General features: G+C 40.9%; 2 protein-coding genes across 2 annotated transcripts in view; one reads left to right on the top strand and one right to left on the bottom strand.

Moving 5' to 3' along the window:
• Nucleotides 1–1,640: 1,640 nt before the first annotated feature.
• Nucleotides 1,641–20,686, top strand: part of lobo (lost boys) — a 219,845-nt gene continuing 200,799 nt past the window's right edge. The window contains exons 1-2 of the mRNA XM_034977977.2: nucleotides 1,641–2,173; nucleotides 3,867–3,992. Of these exons, the coding sequence (XP_034833868.1) occupies nucleotides 1,748–2,173; nucleotides 3,867–3,992 (552 nt within the window). The 5' untranslated portion in view covers nucleotides 1,641–1,747. The remainder of the gene's footprint in view (nucleotides 2,174–3,866; nucleotides 3,993–20,686) is intronic.
• Nucleotides 4,308–9,473, bottom strand: dan (protein distal antenna). Its single transcript, XM_034977983.2, has 2 exons — nucleotides 9,000–9,473; nucleotides 4,308–6,929 (listed from the first exon to the last, which is right to left on the bottom strand). The coding sequence occupies exon 2, from the start codon at nucleotides 6,911–6,913 to the stop codon at nucleotides 5,384–5,386; it is 1,530 nt and encodes a 509-aa protein (XP_034833874.1). The 5' UTR covers nucleotides 6,914–6,929; nucleotides 9,000–9,473; the 3' UTR covers nucleotides 4,308–5,383.

Here is a 20,686-nt window from a genome sequence, read left to right as displayed (position 1 = left end):
ACATTGACACTTGACAGTGTCGCCAGAAGTGTCGCTATGACTGTAATGTCACACTGACGTTTAAGTTGCGTTTTAAAACCGTAAGTCATTCAATAAAAGAACTTCCATGTACTACTACGTAGTACACCTTCAATTCAAAGTTCGATAAAGATATTAAACTAAATATTTTTTACCAATTTTTAATACTTCTACAATAATTACTGGGTGAAAAATCAAAGCCAGGGCAAAACCAAGAAGTTATATATTTAAGATTTTCAACACCTTTGCTAAAGCAATAAATATTATTAGTGTACCTAAACCTATGAGCCTGCCTGTGCAGGTGCCTGCATGAGACATACACACTATTGAGATCACTATCAAACTCTGTGGTGCATAGGCAATAACGCATGCGCTTTCTAGTCTCTTGCATCTTCGTTCTCGTTTGAGATGCACATTGCACATTGCCACAATATTTTTATGAAATTAATGCGTAGACGCATGTGATATTGCGTGCATTGCTTCAGTGGTTAACGCACACACATAATAAAACTATTCCTGTGCACACGCCTCATGTTCGCTGGCAGTATTAGCGCATGCATCAAACCCTGTGGTGCGTCGGCAATAATAACGCATATTTCTACGCAAGTTGAAAGCCCACCAGTTTAGGCCATTAATGGGGCACCTGCAATCTATATCCTATATCTATATATGTTTATCGTGACTAATGTTCCCCTTTCTCCTCCAACTAAACTTAAAGCTTGGGCACGCTTGGGCCATTATGAATGTGCGAACGGGGTCATAAATTATTTTTAACAAACCTCTCGCTTGCACTTACAGGCCTTATGGAACTGGAACATAATGCTCTGGTGTTGTGTGTAACAGTAAAAAAAAGAATTTGTCAATAGTCGATAAGTTATAAAGAGCATGGAGAAACAATACAAATTAGCTACCAGCTACCTGCGTCCGAACGGCATCCCTTTATCGATAACGACATCTGTGGCATTCTCGCAACCCTATTATGACTCCATTCGCATGTTCATAATGGCCCAACTATAGTGCAACGGGTGGGGTTTGAAGTTTGAACTGCCGACCTTACGGATTTCAGTCCGCTCCTTTAACCGTTGAGCTATTGAGGCATAAGTATATAGAATTACTAACACAATCGAATTATGAATTTTAAAAACATGTTTTATTTTCAAGAGTCTGTACTGCCACTATACTTTGCTTTGAAACGAAAAGAGCAACCGCCGAGTTTCTTTCATATCTACCTAAGTATGTCTAGGTAATAGGTATGTACTGACTGCATTATTGTCTATTTAATTTTTTATCAAGATCAAGACTTTGCTGGGTTCTGAAACCTCAGTCAGAAACTATAGGTCCATGTCTGAAACGTGCTGAAACTAAATATCTCGAGAACAGCTGAACCGATTTCGCTAATTCTTTTTTCATAATATTCCTTGAAGTACGGGAAGTACGGGGCCATCCCCTTCTTACGAAGAGAATTTTTTTTTAAAAATCCTGAAAAAGAGGCGGTACGAAGTTCGCCGGTGCAGCTAGTATCTCTATGAAAACGTGATGAAAACATTACTCTGGTTGCTAAGTAACTGAAATCATGAAGTTTCAGGAATGACGTGGGAATGACCCACTTTTCACATTGTCACAGTTGTCAGCGACATTTTCCTTAAACATGGTTGTTGTTCAAATAAACATCCAAAAGTGTTATCAAATCTTTTAAATAGACTACGCCATAAACTGATAAGCAGTAGAAATGAGTGCCATAAAAGTTGCTTCTGAAACTTACACTACGGAAAGGAAATCTGAAATTGATCAACTCGACCCAGTTCTTGAAGTAAATGAGAATGTAGGCAGTGAACTGTTCGACCGCCCTCAAGAGGAAGGTGAATGGGAAGAAATAGAGCCGAAAATTTTCGCCCAGAAAAATGTCACGGAGGCTTTGACTATAGAAGCATTAGACAATGCGATTTATGAACTCGGGGTTGTCAATCTATGTTGGCCAGAAATAAACGAACCAGTGTTTGAAACTCGCAGTTGCTTTCCTAAGAGTTATTACACGAACACCAATAAGGAGAGGCTGCTGTTGGCGTATGCAGAGAATTTTAGACGACAATTTCACTTTCACTATAAAGTTCGGAAACCGTTGTTTATGCAAGCTCCTAACGAATGTGGGATACAGGTAGAGTCTAATTTAATTCACGAGAAAAGCTATAGCAAAGCTAAAAGCATGGCAAAGCCAAAGGTATTACGTGTCATGTAAAAATGAGCTCTGGAGTTGGACGACAATCATGGAGAAGATGACTTAAGTCAAAAAAGCGGTAATAGCCTAACGGTTAAGACGTCGGCCTTCCAGCCGGGGGAATCCGGGGTTCAATCCCGGGTACGTACCTCTAACTTTTCGGAGTTATGTACGATAAGCGAATAAGTAGTAAGTATAAGTATCACTTGCTTTAACGGTGAAGGAATACATCGTGATTAAACCTGCTTGCCTCAGAGTTCTCCATAATGCGAAGGTGAGTGAATAAAGTTCGCAAGTGTGGTGGACTATGGTCTAAACCCTCTTGTATGTCTCGTCTCAGAATAAGGTCATTTACTTTAACGGTGAAGGGAAACATCGTAAGGAAACCTGCATATCTCAGAGTTCTCCATACTGCAAAGATGAGTAAAGTGTAAATTCGTCAACGCACTTGACCAGCGCGGTGGACTATAGAATAAGACCTTCTGCATGTCTGTCAGAATGAGGAGAGGACCCGAAGCACTCGCAGTAAATCAATTTCTGCAAATTTTTGGCCTTAAAGAAAAGTGAAAACTAGGTATTTAGAAAGCTCTTCACTAGATGGCGCTACAAGTAGCATTTTAAAGCTGCTGTAAAATTTTGAGCGGTGATAGCCTAGTCACTAAGGAGGCTACTACTGGTAAAGTATAACTTTGCAACTTGAGTGGTGGACTGGTAGCCTAGCAGTCCACCACTCAAGTTGCAAAGTTATACCACTAAGGCCCCATGTGGTTTATCTTCGGCCTCCTAATCGGGGTTTGGGGTTCGATCTCGGGCACGCACCTCTAACTTTTCGGTGAACTTGCTTGCTTTAACGGTGAAGGAAAACATCGTGAGAAACCTGCATGCCTGAGAGTTGTCCATAATGCTCTCAAAGGTGTGTCAAGTCTGCCAATCTTCACTTGATCAGTGTGGTAGACTGGCCAAAACCTTTCTCACTCTGAGAGGAGACCCGTACTTTGTAGTGAGCCGGCGATGGGTTGATCATGATGATGATGATGACTTGTATCTACTTGGTCTCTAGCAGAGACAGTGTCACCACGTTTGGTTCAACCTAATGCTGACCATGTAGGTACTCGATGGAACTTACCTTCAAGTTTACAGCGGACTTGAAGCGGCGCGCGTCCAGCAAACTTGACGGTGTAGGTATCAGGTTGTTGCAGATGCCAATATTTTGACATCTGCGGATGCATATATTGATCATATAGAAGTTCACGTCGGATGCGGATGTCTGAATTAATGCGAATATTCCACATTTGCGGATGCGATATTGTACACTTTTCAGTCAGTCAGTTAGCGAACGAAGATATCAACTAGCGCAAACACGCGCCACTCTGTCCACGCCCACTTTCTTTGCGGGTTGTTACTTGTTGCAAATATGAATCCGCATCCGTAAAAGTTCCGCATTAATTGTTGTGGATGTATGAATTAATGCGAATATCCGTAACACCCGTTAGGTATGGCCATGTAAGGCTATCAGTGTGCATGACATCAAGATCGCTGCAAACTTGACGCTAAATGTATGATAGGATGATCGTGTATGGCAAGCGCATAACTGTCTTCGTATTTTTAATTTTGATGTTATCAATCTTTTTAGAAAATGGTGTGCACATCTATTCGGCCTACGAAGCTTTGTTACGCGGATACAAACACTTGGCAAGGTTTAGCTGCTCTGGCTTCAGATTACTTTGACTATGAACCATTACGAAAGCCGATGCTGCATGTGAGTAGGTAGCTATTAAGTTGCAATTTTTAAAAATCAAACTATGTTTGCCTTTGATGATAATAGGGTAAATACGTTCAGTCCCGTACTATCTCATTGAAAATTAAGTCATGGGTGAATAATTAATAGCATTTGTATTTTAACTAAGTTATAAAGTATAAACGGAAAGTAGTTTTCTGTTCATCCTTTATCAATAGATGGCGCTACAAGTCTCGAGTTTTCCGAGGTTTCAATTACATATTATAGTATTTTATTTTGTATTCCTAATATTCGTACATATATTATATTCAGATGTAAAGTAAATGAAAAGTCATATAAAGTTCAATCATATTTAATTCTTCAACATTTTCAAGTTCACAAACTTTTTGTAAGGAGTTTAATTTTAATAATTCCAATTTGAAATTTTGTACAAAATATCATCTCTCAAACAATATGCAGTGGAGCTAATATGGTAATTAACAAGAAATGCAAATTAACTATCCTAAATTCAGTGAAAATGAGATTTGAACTCTGCTAGAAGAATTGTTTGCGCCTTGATCTTGCCGCGCTTAAACCATTTGGACAATATATCTTTAACATTACAATAATACACTCTATTCATTAGGAATGTACTTACAATATTAATAATCTCTCAATAATTTATAATTTTGATCACAGTGTCCTTAACTGTTAACTTTAACATATTATACAATTCCGAGTCGAGACGTAGACATTTGTCCATATAAAATACTGAGCAATAGAAAACAATTATACGAGTGTCTAGCTCTAACACAGTAGTCATAAATTACCTTAACAATATTACCTTGTTCACATGATTGGCACACGAGAACGCAGCGTCCTTTCAATATTTGGTATAGTCGATACGAGCAGCGGCTCGCGGCCGGCCGGGCCCGTCGGTGAGCGGCGAAAGGACGCCCTGACTTAGCATTAGCTATGCTCATGACTTGAGGTAGAACTTAGGGTTCGAACTACTACAGTAGGGTACATCTAGGAATGTAATCGTCGAATGGCAACATGCAGCGGTACTACTTATTCTAACCACATAACAGATTGTGTGCATAGTAAAAGTAACGTGATCGTCGATCAATGACATCCATTTACGAAGTTAGCTATATATCTGTATTACATCTGATATAAACTCGGAAATAGATTAACTATCGTCGCGAACGCGCGACAAAGCATAGAGAACAAACAGCGACGCATTCATAACTTATCTAAAATATAGACTAAAATTAAAGAGATAATAATGCATAGCTTTTCTTTTAGAACAAAGAAATTACGCAAATTTGGCTACACATATCACAAGTGAACGCTTACTGGCGAAGACGTATATACGACTATGTACACGTAATTGAAATATTCCCTGTAGCGAGCGCGCAGCGTCCGGGCGTCTATTTGCGGCGGGCGGCGTCCAGCACACCGGGCACGTGGACGGGCAGCGCCGCGCGCCGCGTGCGCAGGTTGTGCAGCAGCGCGCGCAGCTGGTGCACGTGCATGCGCGTCACGCTCGGGTCGCCACTCGACTCCAGCCACGCCAGGAACTTGTCGCCGTGCTCCAGCGCTGCCGCAGTGCCCGCTTCCCATTCACCGTTCACGTGCCCATTGCTCTTATTCTCTTCGCTAGCCGACTGGTTGCTGCTGAATAGGAGATTATCTAGCACGTTCCGCGCCTTGGTTTGGCTTTTGCCGGTGTCGTTCGACCTCTCCGAAGCCGGCTCCTTGTTTTCGGCTCCGACTTCAGGGCTCGCCGCAGGCTCTGCCGCTCTCGGTTCTTCAGGCACGGTGACCGTTTCGCGAACTTCGACCGTTTGTGTTTGACTGTGTATTGGACTTGTCGTACCCCGATCTTCTTCCGTTTTGCTTTTGGTAAGATGTGAGTACAAGATGTTGTCTGCAGATTTATCCTTCGGAACCTGAGATGCCGATTTAAGTTTGTCTTCGGGGAAGGGCATCGCTCCACCGAATTGTTTGTAATACTGCCAGAGCCATGAATTTCTATTGTAATCGAGATGGGAGGTGACGGGGGGCGCCGGAGCCACCGGTTTATGTGGTAAGGTCGGATCGCTCGGCTTCCCTAATTGAAGTGGGTGAGCAGCCGTCGTCTGAGCTGTCAAGTCGAGCATAGCCTGTTGAGTCTTTAGCCAGTACCATAACGTATCGTCCACCGGCTGAGCGGCGGAAGATTGCGATGTCGCGTGATGACTGGACTTCGATCCACTATGCCGATATGGATCTGAGGAGTGACTGGATTTACTACGATGCTTCGTTTCGTTTAAATTGAGAACTCCGTTGTGGACCGGTTTCGGAGATCGAACAGAGCGTAAAGCTCGACTAGCAGGCTGCGCAGATAATGCGGATAAACCAGGATTAAGCTGTGCCAACAAAGTCAGATTGGTAGCTATTTCATTGAAGCTCAAGCCGAGATGAGAATGGGTGAGGCTAGGTAAATGTGCGAGACCTGACAGAGGACTAATCGCACTCATGGAAACGCTCGCACCTGGATCAGGGCGGCGTTCTCTGGGTGGGTGCACGGGAGGTGATGGTTCACTTCGCTTAGTCGTCAGTTCTACGGGCGCATCGGTCGGTGGCGCCGGCAGAGGCGCGCTGTGCGTCATGGCAGCGGGGCTGGAGAGGTCGAGGCCGGTCGCAATGGGCGATTGCGGAGCGGTCGGCGACTCGGTACGCGCCCGTTTATCGGGAGGCTCCCCATCGTTGCTCTTATCGGTGTCCGGTGAGGACAAGCGAGAGGTCATATAACGCAGTTTGTCCTCGTTCTTGCACCAGCCGCGGAGTGTCGACTCCGGCACGCCGATGTCGCGAGCGACTGATGCTTTGGACTCGCCGTCGTTGACGCGTTGTATTGCCTCTATCTTATCTCCGGGTGTAAGGGCGCGCATGGGGCGCTTGCCCTTCGTTGTCATTTTTGCCCCTCGCTTACTGTAACAAAAGAAATCATACCGTTAGTTAACTCCACTTGCCTGCGTCTCTATGTTGTCGTACCTAATACATGTTATTCATAATCCATGTTTCTAGATTTCTATAGTAAACGCTAAAAAGTTGAGGTGTGTATATTTTGAGCGGATAATTAGCACTTTGACCGCCGACACTCGACAGTTTGCGTGGAAAATTATTGCGAGCGGTCTCTCGAGTAACATAAATTTAAATAAAACAGATAACGTTAGGTATATTGTACGTTTGTGTCTGTTTTGTAAATGTGGTTTAATTTTTTTTAATATGCCCGTTATCAGCCTATTAATAATATTTCATTCTATTGAAATATTTATTACAGGCTCATAATCTAGGAAAAAATCCTACAAATTGCATTATGCAAATCATACAAGTATGTTTAAATTAATGTAAGTAAAATGAATTGTAAATTATGTTGATAATTAATTTTATTTGGCAATTGACTTGTTAAACTATCATTTTATTCAGTACAAAGAATAGAGAAGAAAAAAGGAGTAGCTACTTATACCTAAATATTCAAAAAAATTATTCAATGCAACAGTTCATTGAATTCTCTTATCAATGCACCTGAACCGTTTTATATCATATCAACGACCTGTGTAGATTAAGGTTTTTACGACCGCTAAACGTCATTCAGCGATTTTATAATAGTTATAAACATTCACGCGAGCCTGGAATATTTGGGTAAAAACGATAAACGTGTTTACGCGGGAAGCTATAAAGTTACGAAAAGATAAACAAAAAGAACACATAAAATTATGACCTACGACAACAGTAAGCGGCAAAAGTTGTCGGGTCGTTGACATCGTGACCTTGCAGCGACGCACGCATCTCGCGGCCGCCAACAGATGGCATTGCATGTCGCAATAAACCAATGTTTATACTGCTATAACTTTTATATTATCATAAATAACAAAAACATATAAAGTGTGGAACCGTAGAAACTGTTTTGTTGTATAGATTATCATCATTATTTACACTTTTTTTAAATCTGATTTTAGGTACTACCTATCGCGTGGACCGTTGTTTATTAATGTTTGCACTTATAACTTTTACTATAGTAAACATTGAACCAACATTAAACATGATGGTGAACTTATTTCCTTTAACAATCAAAATATAGTGGTATGCGTATTTTATTTCAAATATTATTAAAATAGTTAATTGTAAGTAGTTAGTCACTTAATAAATGAAAATTCTTATTATTTTATAGCGCATAAGCAGTAAAAAAATGACTTTTTTAATGCAATTTTTATATTATAAGTATATTTTTAAGGACATCAAACTTAAAAAGTTAATTTAATTTTAGCAAGTTGCCGTCGGAAAGTTTAATTATGAACATAGCACCTAGGAACTCTTGATAAAATGATTTACTGTAGCTGATAATACTTATATGTATCATACCCTTACTTACATCAATAACCTTACAATAAAAAAAAAATTTAAGTAGGTAGCTATAATTATGTATTTTACATTTTTTTTAAATAAGTTAAAATAGAGACTCGTGATTTTTAAATTCTTTAGCGTGAAGTTCCTACTATCATAATAATTATTGTGTTGTTTAGAAATGGCTGTATGACACGGGAATGAGTAAGTAAATAATTAACGAATTAGCGTAGATAGTAGATAGGTACATACATATAGTAAGCACAGATTTGTGAACCTCCTTTTTGAATTATCATTTTATTCGATACGAAATTTTTCACTTAGCTAAAAAAACTTTATAAAGATTGCAAAAACAAAAAATCATTTCTCTGAACTGTAAGCGAATGAAGTACCTATTACCTAAGTAATTTTTAATATTAGTTTTAAAATAAAAATTAGGTAAGTGGGTAATTGAAATTAAAATTACTTTTATTTTTATTGTCCTAAATTACAAAATTTTGATTTGACTACAATTGGTCAATTTACCCTACTACGATCAGCGGGAAGTAGGATCGAAAATATCAATGGGTAAACTTGAAAAATTTATTGCAACAACAAAGCAATTCCCATTTCCCTGAACTAAAATGTTAGCTTGACGAAAAGTTGTTAACTTACTTGCGAGTCGGCACGTGTGTTGTGTTTACAATTTTTGACAGTCAGTCGTTGCGCTTCGTACAAACTGCACGGCAACCAATACAAGTAATGCAGATATGCGCAAACGCGACACGTGTTCACAGTTTAGGGTTTCACTCACTATCACGCAACACTAGTGATCAGTTCGGACTCGAGAGTTGTCCTTGGGTCGCACGGGGTCGCGAGACGTGCGTCGCGGGACGCGCGCGGCGACTGTGTGCCGGTGATAAGGCCGCGGTCCGCCGTCCGCCGGCCGCGCCTCTCCTTTGTGTCCGTTCGGCGCCCGCCCGCGCCCGCGCCCCGCCCGCCTCACCCCGTAAACACCGGCGACCGGCCTCCGCACTTTATTAACGCAATTAATTCTCCGCGCATCAACTTTCTACCGAAAAGATCACGGCAAAAGTTTTATCGTTCGCGAAGTTCACTCAACTTTTCCGCACGCTCGCAACTTTTCTAAACTTTATTCTCGGTCGTAATGAAACGACGCGCGGCGTCTCGCGGCCGTCTCGGCGGCTAGTTAGCAGCTAATAGACCCATTACGACTTACGCATTATTTTTCTTTTGTTTGGTTATGTTCATAATATTAGGTATTAACTTCAAGTAGGTAGGTACCTACTTAGATAAGTATTTTATATCAATAGATTTAGTAATAATTAATAAATAAACAAGGTAGAAGTTGATGACAACACGGGTTCTAAAGTTTTCCTTTTCAATTTTTTGTTGGCAAAAACTCAGTTTGATGCCTACCAATCTGTGTGATTGTTTTGTTGCACATACCTATACCTATTATTATTATGTAGATACCTAGGTACTCCTAGATTAGATGATGCCCGCGACTTGGTCGGCGTGGTTTTAGACTCTTTAAAAATCCCGTAGAAACTCTTTGATGTTACGGCATAAAAAGTAGCCTATGTCTATTCCAACTTCCAAGGCATATAGGTACCTACCTACCTAGGTATTATAGGCAACTCTGATCGACCATGTACCGTCTACCGCAGCTTAAATGAAAAACACAACTAGGTAGGTATGGTCAAGGTAGGTATGATCATTGATCATGATCGATGATCTTTTACTAAGTACCTTGAGGTAGTTTGAAGCAGAATTAAACTTTATGTTAAAGCTAATAATTTTATTCAGTAGCTAGGTACATTTTAACTTCCAAAATACCTACTTAACTAATTATATGAATATTTTTTTATTAGGTTTTATGAATACACATTTTAATGGACTAGTTTTCCCAGCGGCTTCGCTCGCGTTGAAATCTATTGCGGGGAACTTTATATCGCGATTCGCGGGAAACTGATAAACTTTTAATATTTTTAACGATAGGTAGGCAAACAATTTTGGCTGTTTATCATATTCTGTGGTTTGATAAGAATGGCTTAGGTACTCGATAGCTCAGCGGCTCGTTGCTCAGTAGTATAGTATATGGTGTGCAGGTCATATAGGTGTAAAAGCACTGCTTACCCTTAGCCATAGCACATAGCTTACTATAAGGTTACTAAAGCACCCGTAAAAGTATCGTGACCTCGATTAGGGGTCTATCTAGGCAACTGTCTCGGAATTACTGAAAGTGAAACTTTTACATTTAATTAACATGTTCAAGTTATTTAATTTTTTTTCCCCACCGGAATATGCTATTTTAACCGACTTCCAAAAAGGAGGTGCTATTTTTTACTTTGTAGTGGTTTTGGAAGTCGGTTTTTTTAATTCAATAGTCATAATATTGTGTAACGCCGTGATAGCTTAGTGGTTACGACGTTCGCTTCTTATTCGGGAGGTCAGGGATTCGATCCCGGGTACGCACACTCGCTTTATCGGTGAAGGAAATAATCGTGAGGAAACCTGCATGCCTGAGTGTTCTCCATAATGTTCTCAAAGGTCTGTGAAGTCGGCCAATTCGCACTTGGCCAGCGTGGTACACTATGGCCAAAACCCTTCTCACTCTGAGAGGAGACCTGTACTCTGTAGTGAGCCGGCTATGGGTTGATCATGATGATGATGAATACTGTGTTAAGTGTTAACTACCTACCTATCTATAAGGTCTATCTATAATGTGCCAAAATTTAAACTAGATAGGTAACTAACTTTGATCTTTTATCGTTTTGTATGTTATGTCTTTTTTCTTGTACCTTTATTTGTATTTAAATTTATTATTAATCATCTAGTTAGTGTAAGTGGCACTGCCGTTCTAATTAGATATAAAATAAATAAAAATAAAATAAATAAAATAAACTACGTGTGCTAAACTATAGTTCAGGGTTTCAGCTTTCAAATTGAAATAAACAGGTAGACAGAATTTTGTTATTAGTTAACCACTTGTTAATTAATCACTTAACAAGTGGTTAACTATTTTCATTACTCATATTATAAATGCGAAAGTGTGTTTGTTTGTCCTTCAATCACGTCGCAACTCGCAACAGAGCTATGGATCGACGTGATTTTTTGTGATATTATACGGGCATGTCAAAGACCTGGAGAATTTTATTATTCAAATTATTCTAAGGACATAATAGGCCAAATTATTCTTAGGCTATTTTTTATCCGGGAAAATCAAAAAGATCCCACGGGATTTTTAAAATCCTTTAACTCACTAGAGGACGACCTATAGGTATAGTACGCGACTGGTGGAAATGGCAATCGGCGTGGGGACGCCCCACACACCCGCACAGTCCCCGCACTAACCCGATGCGGGATAGGGTGGGTGACGTGTGGGTGTGCGGGTCGTCGTCCCCCCGCTTCATATCCCGATTGCCATGTCAAGCTATCGCGGACTATAATCTACTATCCACCTACCTATAGTTTAGATACCCGGGTTAGCGCGGGGGCTGTGCGGGTGTTCGCTTGCGGGCCGCGGGGCATACCCTCCCCGATTGCCATTTCTACCTGTCGCGTGCTATGCATACACTCGTCTACCTCATGGTAGGTAGGTAGGTAGGTATAAGGTAGGTTACGTTTCCTCTGCAGATCTGAGATCCCACCTAAGGCGAGGTTAGCTAACTGTTTTTGCTCTCACATGTTTTGTGCCAGTGTAGGTATAAGGCTAGGTACCTACTATAGGTAGGTAGAGTGGCTAGCGCAGCTTAAGACCGCACTAGATACTTTTTGTTTCAAACTTTTTGTCCTGTCTCCTTCCTCGGTACCCAACACCAATACCCCTTTGATTTCTACATGGCATCGTAGTTCGTACCGAAACCACAGAATAATAGCCGGAACGCTAAATCGCTAGGCAGCACGACTTTGCCGGTAAGGTGGTAACTAGCCACGGCCGAACCCTCCCTCCAAACCAGACCAGAGAAAATTTAGAAATTAAAAATTTCACCCCTGCGGTAATCGAACTCAGGGCCTCCCACTTATAAGACCACAGCACTCACCATTGTGCCAGGGAGGTTGGTAGTGTGTCGTCACGGGTAGAGGTAGGGCTGTAGATAGCCGGCGGGTAGCGAGTCAGGCGGTAGGTATGTTTGTGCCAACTCGATGCCACTATAAGGCCCTCCGAGCGCGCGATTTACGGCGCGTCGCCCGCACTGTATTTTGGTCGCTAGTGTGTCGTCACGGGTAGAGGTAGGGCTGTAGATAGCCGGCGGGTAGCGAGTCAGGCGGTAGGTATGTTTGTGCCAACTCGATGCCACTATAAGGCCCTCCGAGCGCGCGATTTACGGCGCGTCGCCCGCACTGTATTTTGGTCGCTAGTGTGTCGTCACGGGTAGAGGTAGGGCTGTAGATAGCCGGCGGGTAGCGAGTCAGGCGGTAGGTATGTTTGTGCCAACTCGATGCCACTATAAGGCCCTCCGAGCGCGCGATTTACGGCGCGTCGCCCGCACTGTATTTTGGTCGCTAGTGTGTCGTCACGGGTAGAGGTAGGGCTGTAGATAGCCGGCGGGTAGCGAGGCAGGCGGTAGGTATGTTTGTGCCAACTCGAGGCCACTAAGGCCCTCCGAGCGCGCGATTTACGGCGCGTCGCCCGCACTGTATTTTGGGCATTGGCGATGTTTGCAGAGCGTTATTAAATTAGGATGCGGTATATTTTTTACCTAGGCATTACTAATTATTACTGTGTAAAACACTTAAAGGACATAATCAGCCTTGTCATGTAGGTACCAACACTAATGACAGGGCATTTAAATCAGAGTAAGAATATGATATTATGTAAGTATACAATACAGGCAGTGATTCGACGAAGCCTAGATAAAGCTAGCAATCATACGGTAAGGTAACTAGGCAAAATTATTTTTTCTTTTTCATTTAATTTTACAGACTGAATTTCACAGATATGTACCTACGTCTACTTAACTCGTCGCCAACAGAAGCCTATAATCTTCTCAGGAGCAATATTTCTGAGTGCAGTGTATTATTTAAGTTTGAATACGTTACCCCACATGATATTATTAAAGTATTCAAATCTTTACAATCCAAAAAAACAGGAGACTTATGGGGGATATCAGTAAAAATAATCAGCAATATTATTGATATTATTGCTCCGTATCTTGCTCTAATTTTTAATGAGTCTGTAGATTTAGGATGCTTTCCAGATCTTATGAAATGTAGTAAACTAATTCCTCTTTTTAAATCGGGCAGTAAAAATGACCCAAACAATAGGCTACTTGACAATTTTTTTAAGTTGGTCTTAAATGGTTAATATTTGTCCTATTATATCAAAAAAATTAACACTATATTTTTTTGCGCCCTAAAAACCGTAAAACTTTAATTTAAAAAAATATTTTTCTTAGACAGGTGAAAACACTGTCGGCCATGTTTGGCCCATAGATTATCTGTGCTCTGACGTCATGCATTTGTAAACAACAGCATAACCACAGAGTACATTATATATACTGAGCATAACCTACCAAAGTTTAATAAACATGACTTCTATACTAGTTTACATGAAAAATATAGTAATTATCGTTATTGCATCATCCGAGAATGTAAAAAACGCATCGATAAAGACCACAGGAAAGTTGTGGATTAGAGTGCCCAGTGAAATAAATATACGTAACACGCAAAGACTTGCTTAAAGGGATCCTATATGACTAACGACTTCAACCCAAATTTATTTTTGCAAAGATCACTTTGTTGTAAGTCTTACTTAATAACTTATTCAATTTATAAAGAGAAAACGATATTTTTTTACGTTTACTATGAGTTTTTAGAAATATATAAAAACTAGCTTATGCTCGTGACTTCGCCCGCGTGGACTTCATAAATTTCAAACCTCCATTTAACCCACTCAGAGGTGGAATTTCAAAAAATCCTTTCCTAGTGGATACCTTCTCTTTACCTACAAAGAACACACTCACCAAATTTCATGTATCTAGGCCCAGCTGTTTAGATGTTTAGGCTGTGCGTTGATATATAAGTTAGTCAGGACTCTAAATTTTATATATATGGATACTACGTTAGTCCCCGCGTGACATAGGAATGACATTTCTTTGTTTACATATTTAATGACGTCACATCATGGCTGACAGCGTTTTCTGCGTTTCAAATAAAAATAAAAATTGTATTTTTTTAAATTGGATTTATATATCCATCCTGCGTTTTTAATAATTGTTATTGATATATTTCGTTGTTTTAAGCAAAATACTATATAAATAATCATTTATTGGACGAAATTAGATATGAGTCAAGTAGCCTATTACAGGCCAATATCAATTTTGCCGACTTTTAGCAAGATATTTGAAAAAATTATGCTCAACCAACTGCTCCGACACTTCAATCTGAATAAATTACTTCACTCTGAGCCGTACGGTTTTACTAAGGGTCGATCAACAATTGATGCGGGCGCAATGCTTTTAAAGCATATATTCGATGCGTGGGAGAACTCACAGAATGCCATTGGAATTTTCTGTGATTTGTCTAAAGCGTTCGATTGCGTTGAGCACGAGACTCTTCTAACTAAATTGAGCCACTATGGAATTAAAAACACTGCGCTTAGTATACTGTATATTGCGTCTTATCTGAGTGACCGTATACAAACCGTATGTGTAAATGATGTGAAGTCATCCGGATCACCCTCACTAATGGGCGTTCCTCAAGGCTCTATACTAGGTCCCTTCATGTTCTTGGTATATATAAACGATTTACCATATTTCGTTCATGATACTTGCGATATTGTGCTATTTGCAGATGATACATCCCTAATTTTTAAAATCGATAGAAATAAAAACAATTTTGACGATGTAAATAATGCCATATCGCGGGTCACTCATTGGTTTACTGTCAACAATTTACTTTTAAATGCAAAGAAAACCAAGTGTGTTATATTTTCTCTGCCCAATACAAAGGCGACCAAGGACATTAACTTAATGATAAATAATGATATGTTAAAAGTGGAGGAGACCACCGTGTTCCTGGGGATCACGTTAGATGCAAAGCTTCAATGGAACGCCCATATATCAACACTTGCTGGTAAACTCAGCTCTGCTGCTTATGCTGTTAGAAAGATTCGACAGGTAACTGACGTGGAAACTGCAAAAATTGTGTATTTTGCCTATTTCCACAGTATTATGTCTTACGGAGTCTTGCTGTGGGGTAAAGCGGCAGATATTGGGAAAATATTCGTATTACAAAAAAGGGCAATACGTGCAATTTATAATTTAAAACCGCGCGATTCCCTACGAGATATATTTAAGGAAATAGGTATTCTTACAGTAGCTTCCCAATATATTTACAATAATATAATTTTTGTACGACAAAACATTCACAGTTACAAAAAAATCTGTGATCTCCATGATAGGCAAACTAGAAACAAAAATAAGCTAGCTACTCCTGCGCTCCGCCTCTGGAAGGTGCGAAAGTCATTTGTGGGAATGAGTGTAATATTTTATAATAAAATTCCACAAGCAATTTTAGACTTGCCTTTACACAAGTTTAAAAAATGTGTTAAAAGTATGCTCCTAAAAAAAGCATATTATACAGTCGCAGACTATGTACACGATAAAAAAGCTTGGATTTGACTCGCTCCAGCAATGCACGGGGCTGCAATGGCTTGTATAGTACGGTATAATAACATTGTAAATTGAAAAATTAAAAAGAGCAACCGCCGAGTTTCTTGCTGGTTCTTCTCGGTAGGAACGGCATTCCGAACCAGTGGTAAATTAAACCTGACTATTCATAAGCACTTTTAAAAAGTTTACATGAATAAAAAAACATTCTATTCTATTCTATTCTATACGTAACTAATGGATACAAAAACTACATGTCTTGTAAACTCGACTCCCACTATTCCAAACTTGCCTAAACAAACAAATACCTACCTAGTAAGTACCTAACTACCTGCCTCATCCATCTCAAGTGTCCGTCCGACATCTGCGTCCACGTTCTCTAGTGATTTTGTTATCGGCGGCGCGGCGCGGCACCCCCCGGCGACATCCGACGCCGCGCGCCATTACCGCGACCCGCACCCCCCTGACCCACCCGCGTCCCCCGCTCGCTAACCCCCCTCGCCTCACACGACCCCCCACTCATTAGCCCGATGGCGCGAGACCGGCTGCACTCGCTGACGCCGCGACTTGAATTTTTAGACGCCACTCTCCGTATGCCACACACATGTACCTAGGCACCTATAGGTCTTATAGGCATCCATGCAAACTGCAAACGACTTTTATCTCCTACACTACACATACATAGGTAACCAGTAACTACCTACATTAATAACATCCATATTCCATACTATGTATAAAAAAGGACATACATTTTATACATACATCTATGTTATAGGTGCCCTACTAGTTAGGTTAACAGTATGTCCATGTAGAAGGATAAACTACCTAGCCTACACGTCCGTGAATTTGGTTTAGAATCGTCATTGTTTGGTGCATTGTGGGAAATCGTCGAAAGTGGTTACTTACTTTTTCCCAGTAAGAATTTATTTAATTTGGACGAAAACTATCAAGTATCAAAATCCATAAGTCCATCATCATCATCATCATGATCAACCCATCATCGGCTCACTACAGAGCACAGGTCTCCTCTCAGAGTGACAAGGGTTTTGGCCATAGTCTACCACGCTGGCCAAGTGCGGATTGGCAGACTTCACACACCTTAGAGAACATAATATTATGGTGAACTCTCAGGCATGTAGGTTTCCTCACGATGTTTTCCTTCACCGTTAAAGCAAGTGATATTTTAATTACTTAAAATCGCACATAACTCCGAAAAGTTAGAGGTGCGTGCCCGGGATCGAACCCCCGACCTCCGATTGGAAGGCGGACGTCCTAACCACTAGGCTACCACAGCTTATATCCATATCCATAAGTTACGGTCTAGCAATTAGCATGGTGGGTCTAGTACAGGCCTGCTAAGCCCTAAGATCACAGACAAAACAAAATAGCAAGTAAAGTTTGAAAAGTACCTACTACCGAGTAGGTACCGACTATTATAGACTACCGAACCTTGTCTCTTGCAATGGCAATGGTCATAGACTGACCGCGGACAGACCGCAACAGACCGAGTGGTCCAGGTTCAAATCCCACTGGTGCACCGCACTGTACCGTATTGTACCATAGGTACAATAGATGTCGGTGCACTGGTGTCTGGTGCTGTAGGTGTTGATGTCACACTCATACATAAGTATAGTCCGCGACAGGTTGAGATGGCAATCAGGATATAAGGCGGGGGGAAGCCCCGCACACCCGCACGTCACACGCGCTCGCCCGCACCGAGCTATCGCGGGGGCTGTGCAGCTGTGCCGGTGTGCGGGGCGTTCCCTCCCCGATTATCATTTCGACCTGTCGTGTACTATAGTTATTAAAAAAAAAAAGTTAGGTAAGTACTAAGTTACTTTTAGTCCTCATATTTACCCCCAGATTTACGTTGATTGTTTTTGAGTTAATTGAGTAATTAATTGTCTAATGTCTTGCATAGATATGCTCTTTTGTCTCCAGAGTCCCTCCTGATAAGAATGCGTCTCAACAACAAATTAGTAATTACATTCTCTTCAACAACCCGTCATAATAATATGACTCATAGTCATAAATGATCGCAGTAAAACCACTATCAAGATATTCATTTATAAACACAATAGTCGCACGGCTGATTGACGTGACGGCAGAAATCCCGGGTGTTGACAACCCTAATGAAAAACCAACACAAAACCTACTTTAACGCTACTTAATAAGGTTTAAATTTAAATGCGGTTATATGAGCTGCAGGGTTGGGCCGTTATCTATATTGGTCGTATGGCCACACGAGTATGGCCTCGCGACGCGGCCCTGTTGCACTCGCGTCATGATAACAATTACTAAGAACATTTTAGATCTCTTCGCTAATGATTTTGAACCTTATCCGGAAAAGAATAGAGGGTATAAACTTATAAAGTTGTATGTGTATGTATGCGGCGATCAGAGGCGCCGCGCCGAGTCGAATACTAAATACCGAACGGTTTAAAGGTAACATACTAACATAGTACATGTAGCTAGGTCCGCGTTGCGGCGATATCCTAAGCTACGTTCGTATGACCTAATTCCCAGTACCTACTCGACTGCATTGCACAATATCTCAACTCTCAAGGACAGTTTGAGTTTTGCGTTTGACTGAAAACGTTTAGCTAGGTAGGTAGGTACTAGATGTTTTTGATTCGGAATGAAATGTCGCAGTTTGTTTTTTACGTTACAAATGCATATAGAGATAGACTATTTATTATATCAAAATTTCCTACTTACTTCTTTTAAAAAGTTTAAGAGATTACGAACTGCAAATAAAATTCAGAAAGTGAAAAATTGTATCCAGATTCCTGTCAGTCAGTAGGTATCTTTCAATAGGTAGGCACCTTACATAATTATGCAAATATGCACCTTGCCTACATAATAGGCATCTTCTAGGTAAACGTGTCCCATATTAGGCCACATCATCACCAAAGACATATTCACTTACTAGATGATGCTCGCGACTTTGTCCGCGTGGATTTAGGTTTTTAAAAGTCCCGTGGGAACTCTGATTTTCCGGGATAAAAGTAGCCTTCCCCGGGATGCAAGCTATCGCTGTACCAAATTTCATCAAAATCGGTTGAACGGATGGGCTGTGAAAGGCTAGCAGACAGACAGACAGACAGACAGACAGACAGACAGACAGACAGACAGACAGACAGACAGACGTACAGACAGACGGACAGACAGACAGACACACTTTCGCATTTATAATATTAGTATGGATCAGTAGTTAACATTATGTAAGTATCTGGTGTCTACTTCTGCATAATTAGTCATCATAAACAAAGACATCAAAAAGATTGTAAAGTGAACAGTTATGGCCGTCGCGGAGCAAGTATCGCGAGAATGCTCCACGGCTGACGTGTCTGTCCGTCAGCTCATTACTCCGCAAGACCCACCCAACAGGTAGCGGAAATGTAATAATGACTTCACAGAAAACCCGCGGTCCTTGCGATTCTCCGAATGTGGCTATCGTAATGGCTTTTATCACCATTTATGGCCATTTTAAAAAATAACTGTTTAAAAAGTAAGAAGCAAGAACCTTTGAGGTTCACTGCTGGACACTGAAAAATTAAACCTCTGGCCATGAAAGCGAGACCATGGCACTTGGCAGGTAAGGTTATGAATATCATCATTAGGCTGAAATTTGGCATGATTGCTATTATGACGGAGGCATCCGCTAAGAAAGGATTTTTGAAAATTCAACCCCGGGGGTGAAATAGGGTTTCGAAATTCGTGTTTCTCCACGCGGACAAAGTCGCGAGCATGAGCTAGTATTTACATAAAAAAGGGGCCGGATTGAGAACCACCTTCATTTTGGAAGTCGGTTAACAAAGCACAAAGATGTGTGATCCTTGAGACAACGAGTAGACATTAGAATTCCAGAGATCTGATCTCTGTAATGAGATGACTGGGAGACGGGCGTAGCGACGATACGATGCGGGCATCCATCAATCTTGGACGGAAGACGGAAATCAATCATTTTTCTCTCTTTGTTAGGTACTAGCAGTGGCGTGCACAGGGTTTGAAACCAGGGTAGGCATTAGTTAGGTAGGAACCTGACTGGCAGGTCATAATGAAAAATATGCATTGATCTATTACAACTGGGGTAAGCATTGCATTTATGCCTATATGACCTGCGCGCCACTGGGTACTAGGTAGGTACTATTCGGTCTAAACACTGAGGAATCTAAATATTTCCCAGGTCTACGAAAATCGTTAGGGTTCCGTACCTCAAAAGGAACCCTTTGTGTGCGAGTCCGACTTGCACTTGACCGGTTATTTGTCACTTCTACATTGCCTATCATTATACTAGCGACCCGTCTCGGCTTCGCACGGGTAGCTCGTTACAATTTTCACAGGGATCCCTAATTTGTTTGAAAATAAAATATGTCACTCCATGAATCATGTAGCTTTCCACTGGTGAAAGAATTCAAAAATCGGTTCAGTAGTTCCAGAGATTACTTCCTACAAACAAACTTTACCTCTATATAATATTAGTATAGAAGAGAAGTATAGATTAGAGAATTGCAATAACGTACTCATCATCCCTAAATTCGATAAACTCTTGCTGAAAATCTAGCTTTCCTTAGCAATGAACTTAGTACAGTATCAACTTCACCTTGGCTACTTTAACTAATTGCCGATAATATGTGCGATGTGGCCTCCCGAGAGTTGCGACTTCAACCAGTAGAACTAGAATACGAACTGTGACATTGGCTGGGAAGTTGTAAAACCCAT

The sequence above is a fragment of the Maniola hyperantus genome, chromosome 18 (genome assembly GCF_902806685.2).
Source record: "Maniola hyperantus chromosome 18, iAphHyp1.2, whole genome shotgun sequence".
In the NCBI taxonomy this organism is placed as follows: domain Eukaryota; kingdom Metazoa; phylum Arthropoda; class Insecta; order Lepidoptera; family Nymphalidae; genus Maniola; species Maniola hyperantus.
Note: the sequence above shows the minus strand (reverse complement) of the source record. Positions and strands in the feature narration are given on the sequence as shown.

Excerpts from the sequence above, each read along its gene's own strand:
- dan (XM_034977983.2), bottom strand. The coding sequence starts at position 6,913 with ATGACAACGAAGGGCAAGCGCCCCATGCGCGCCCTTACACCCGGAGAT.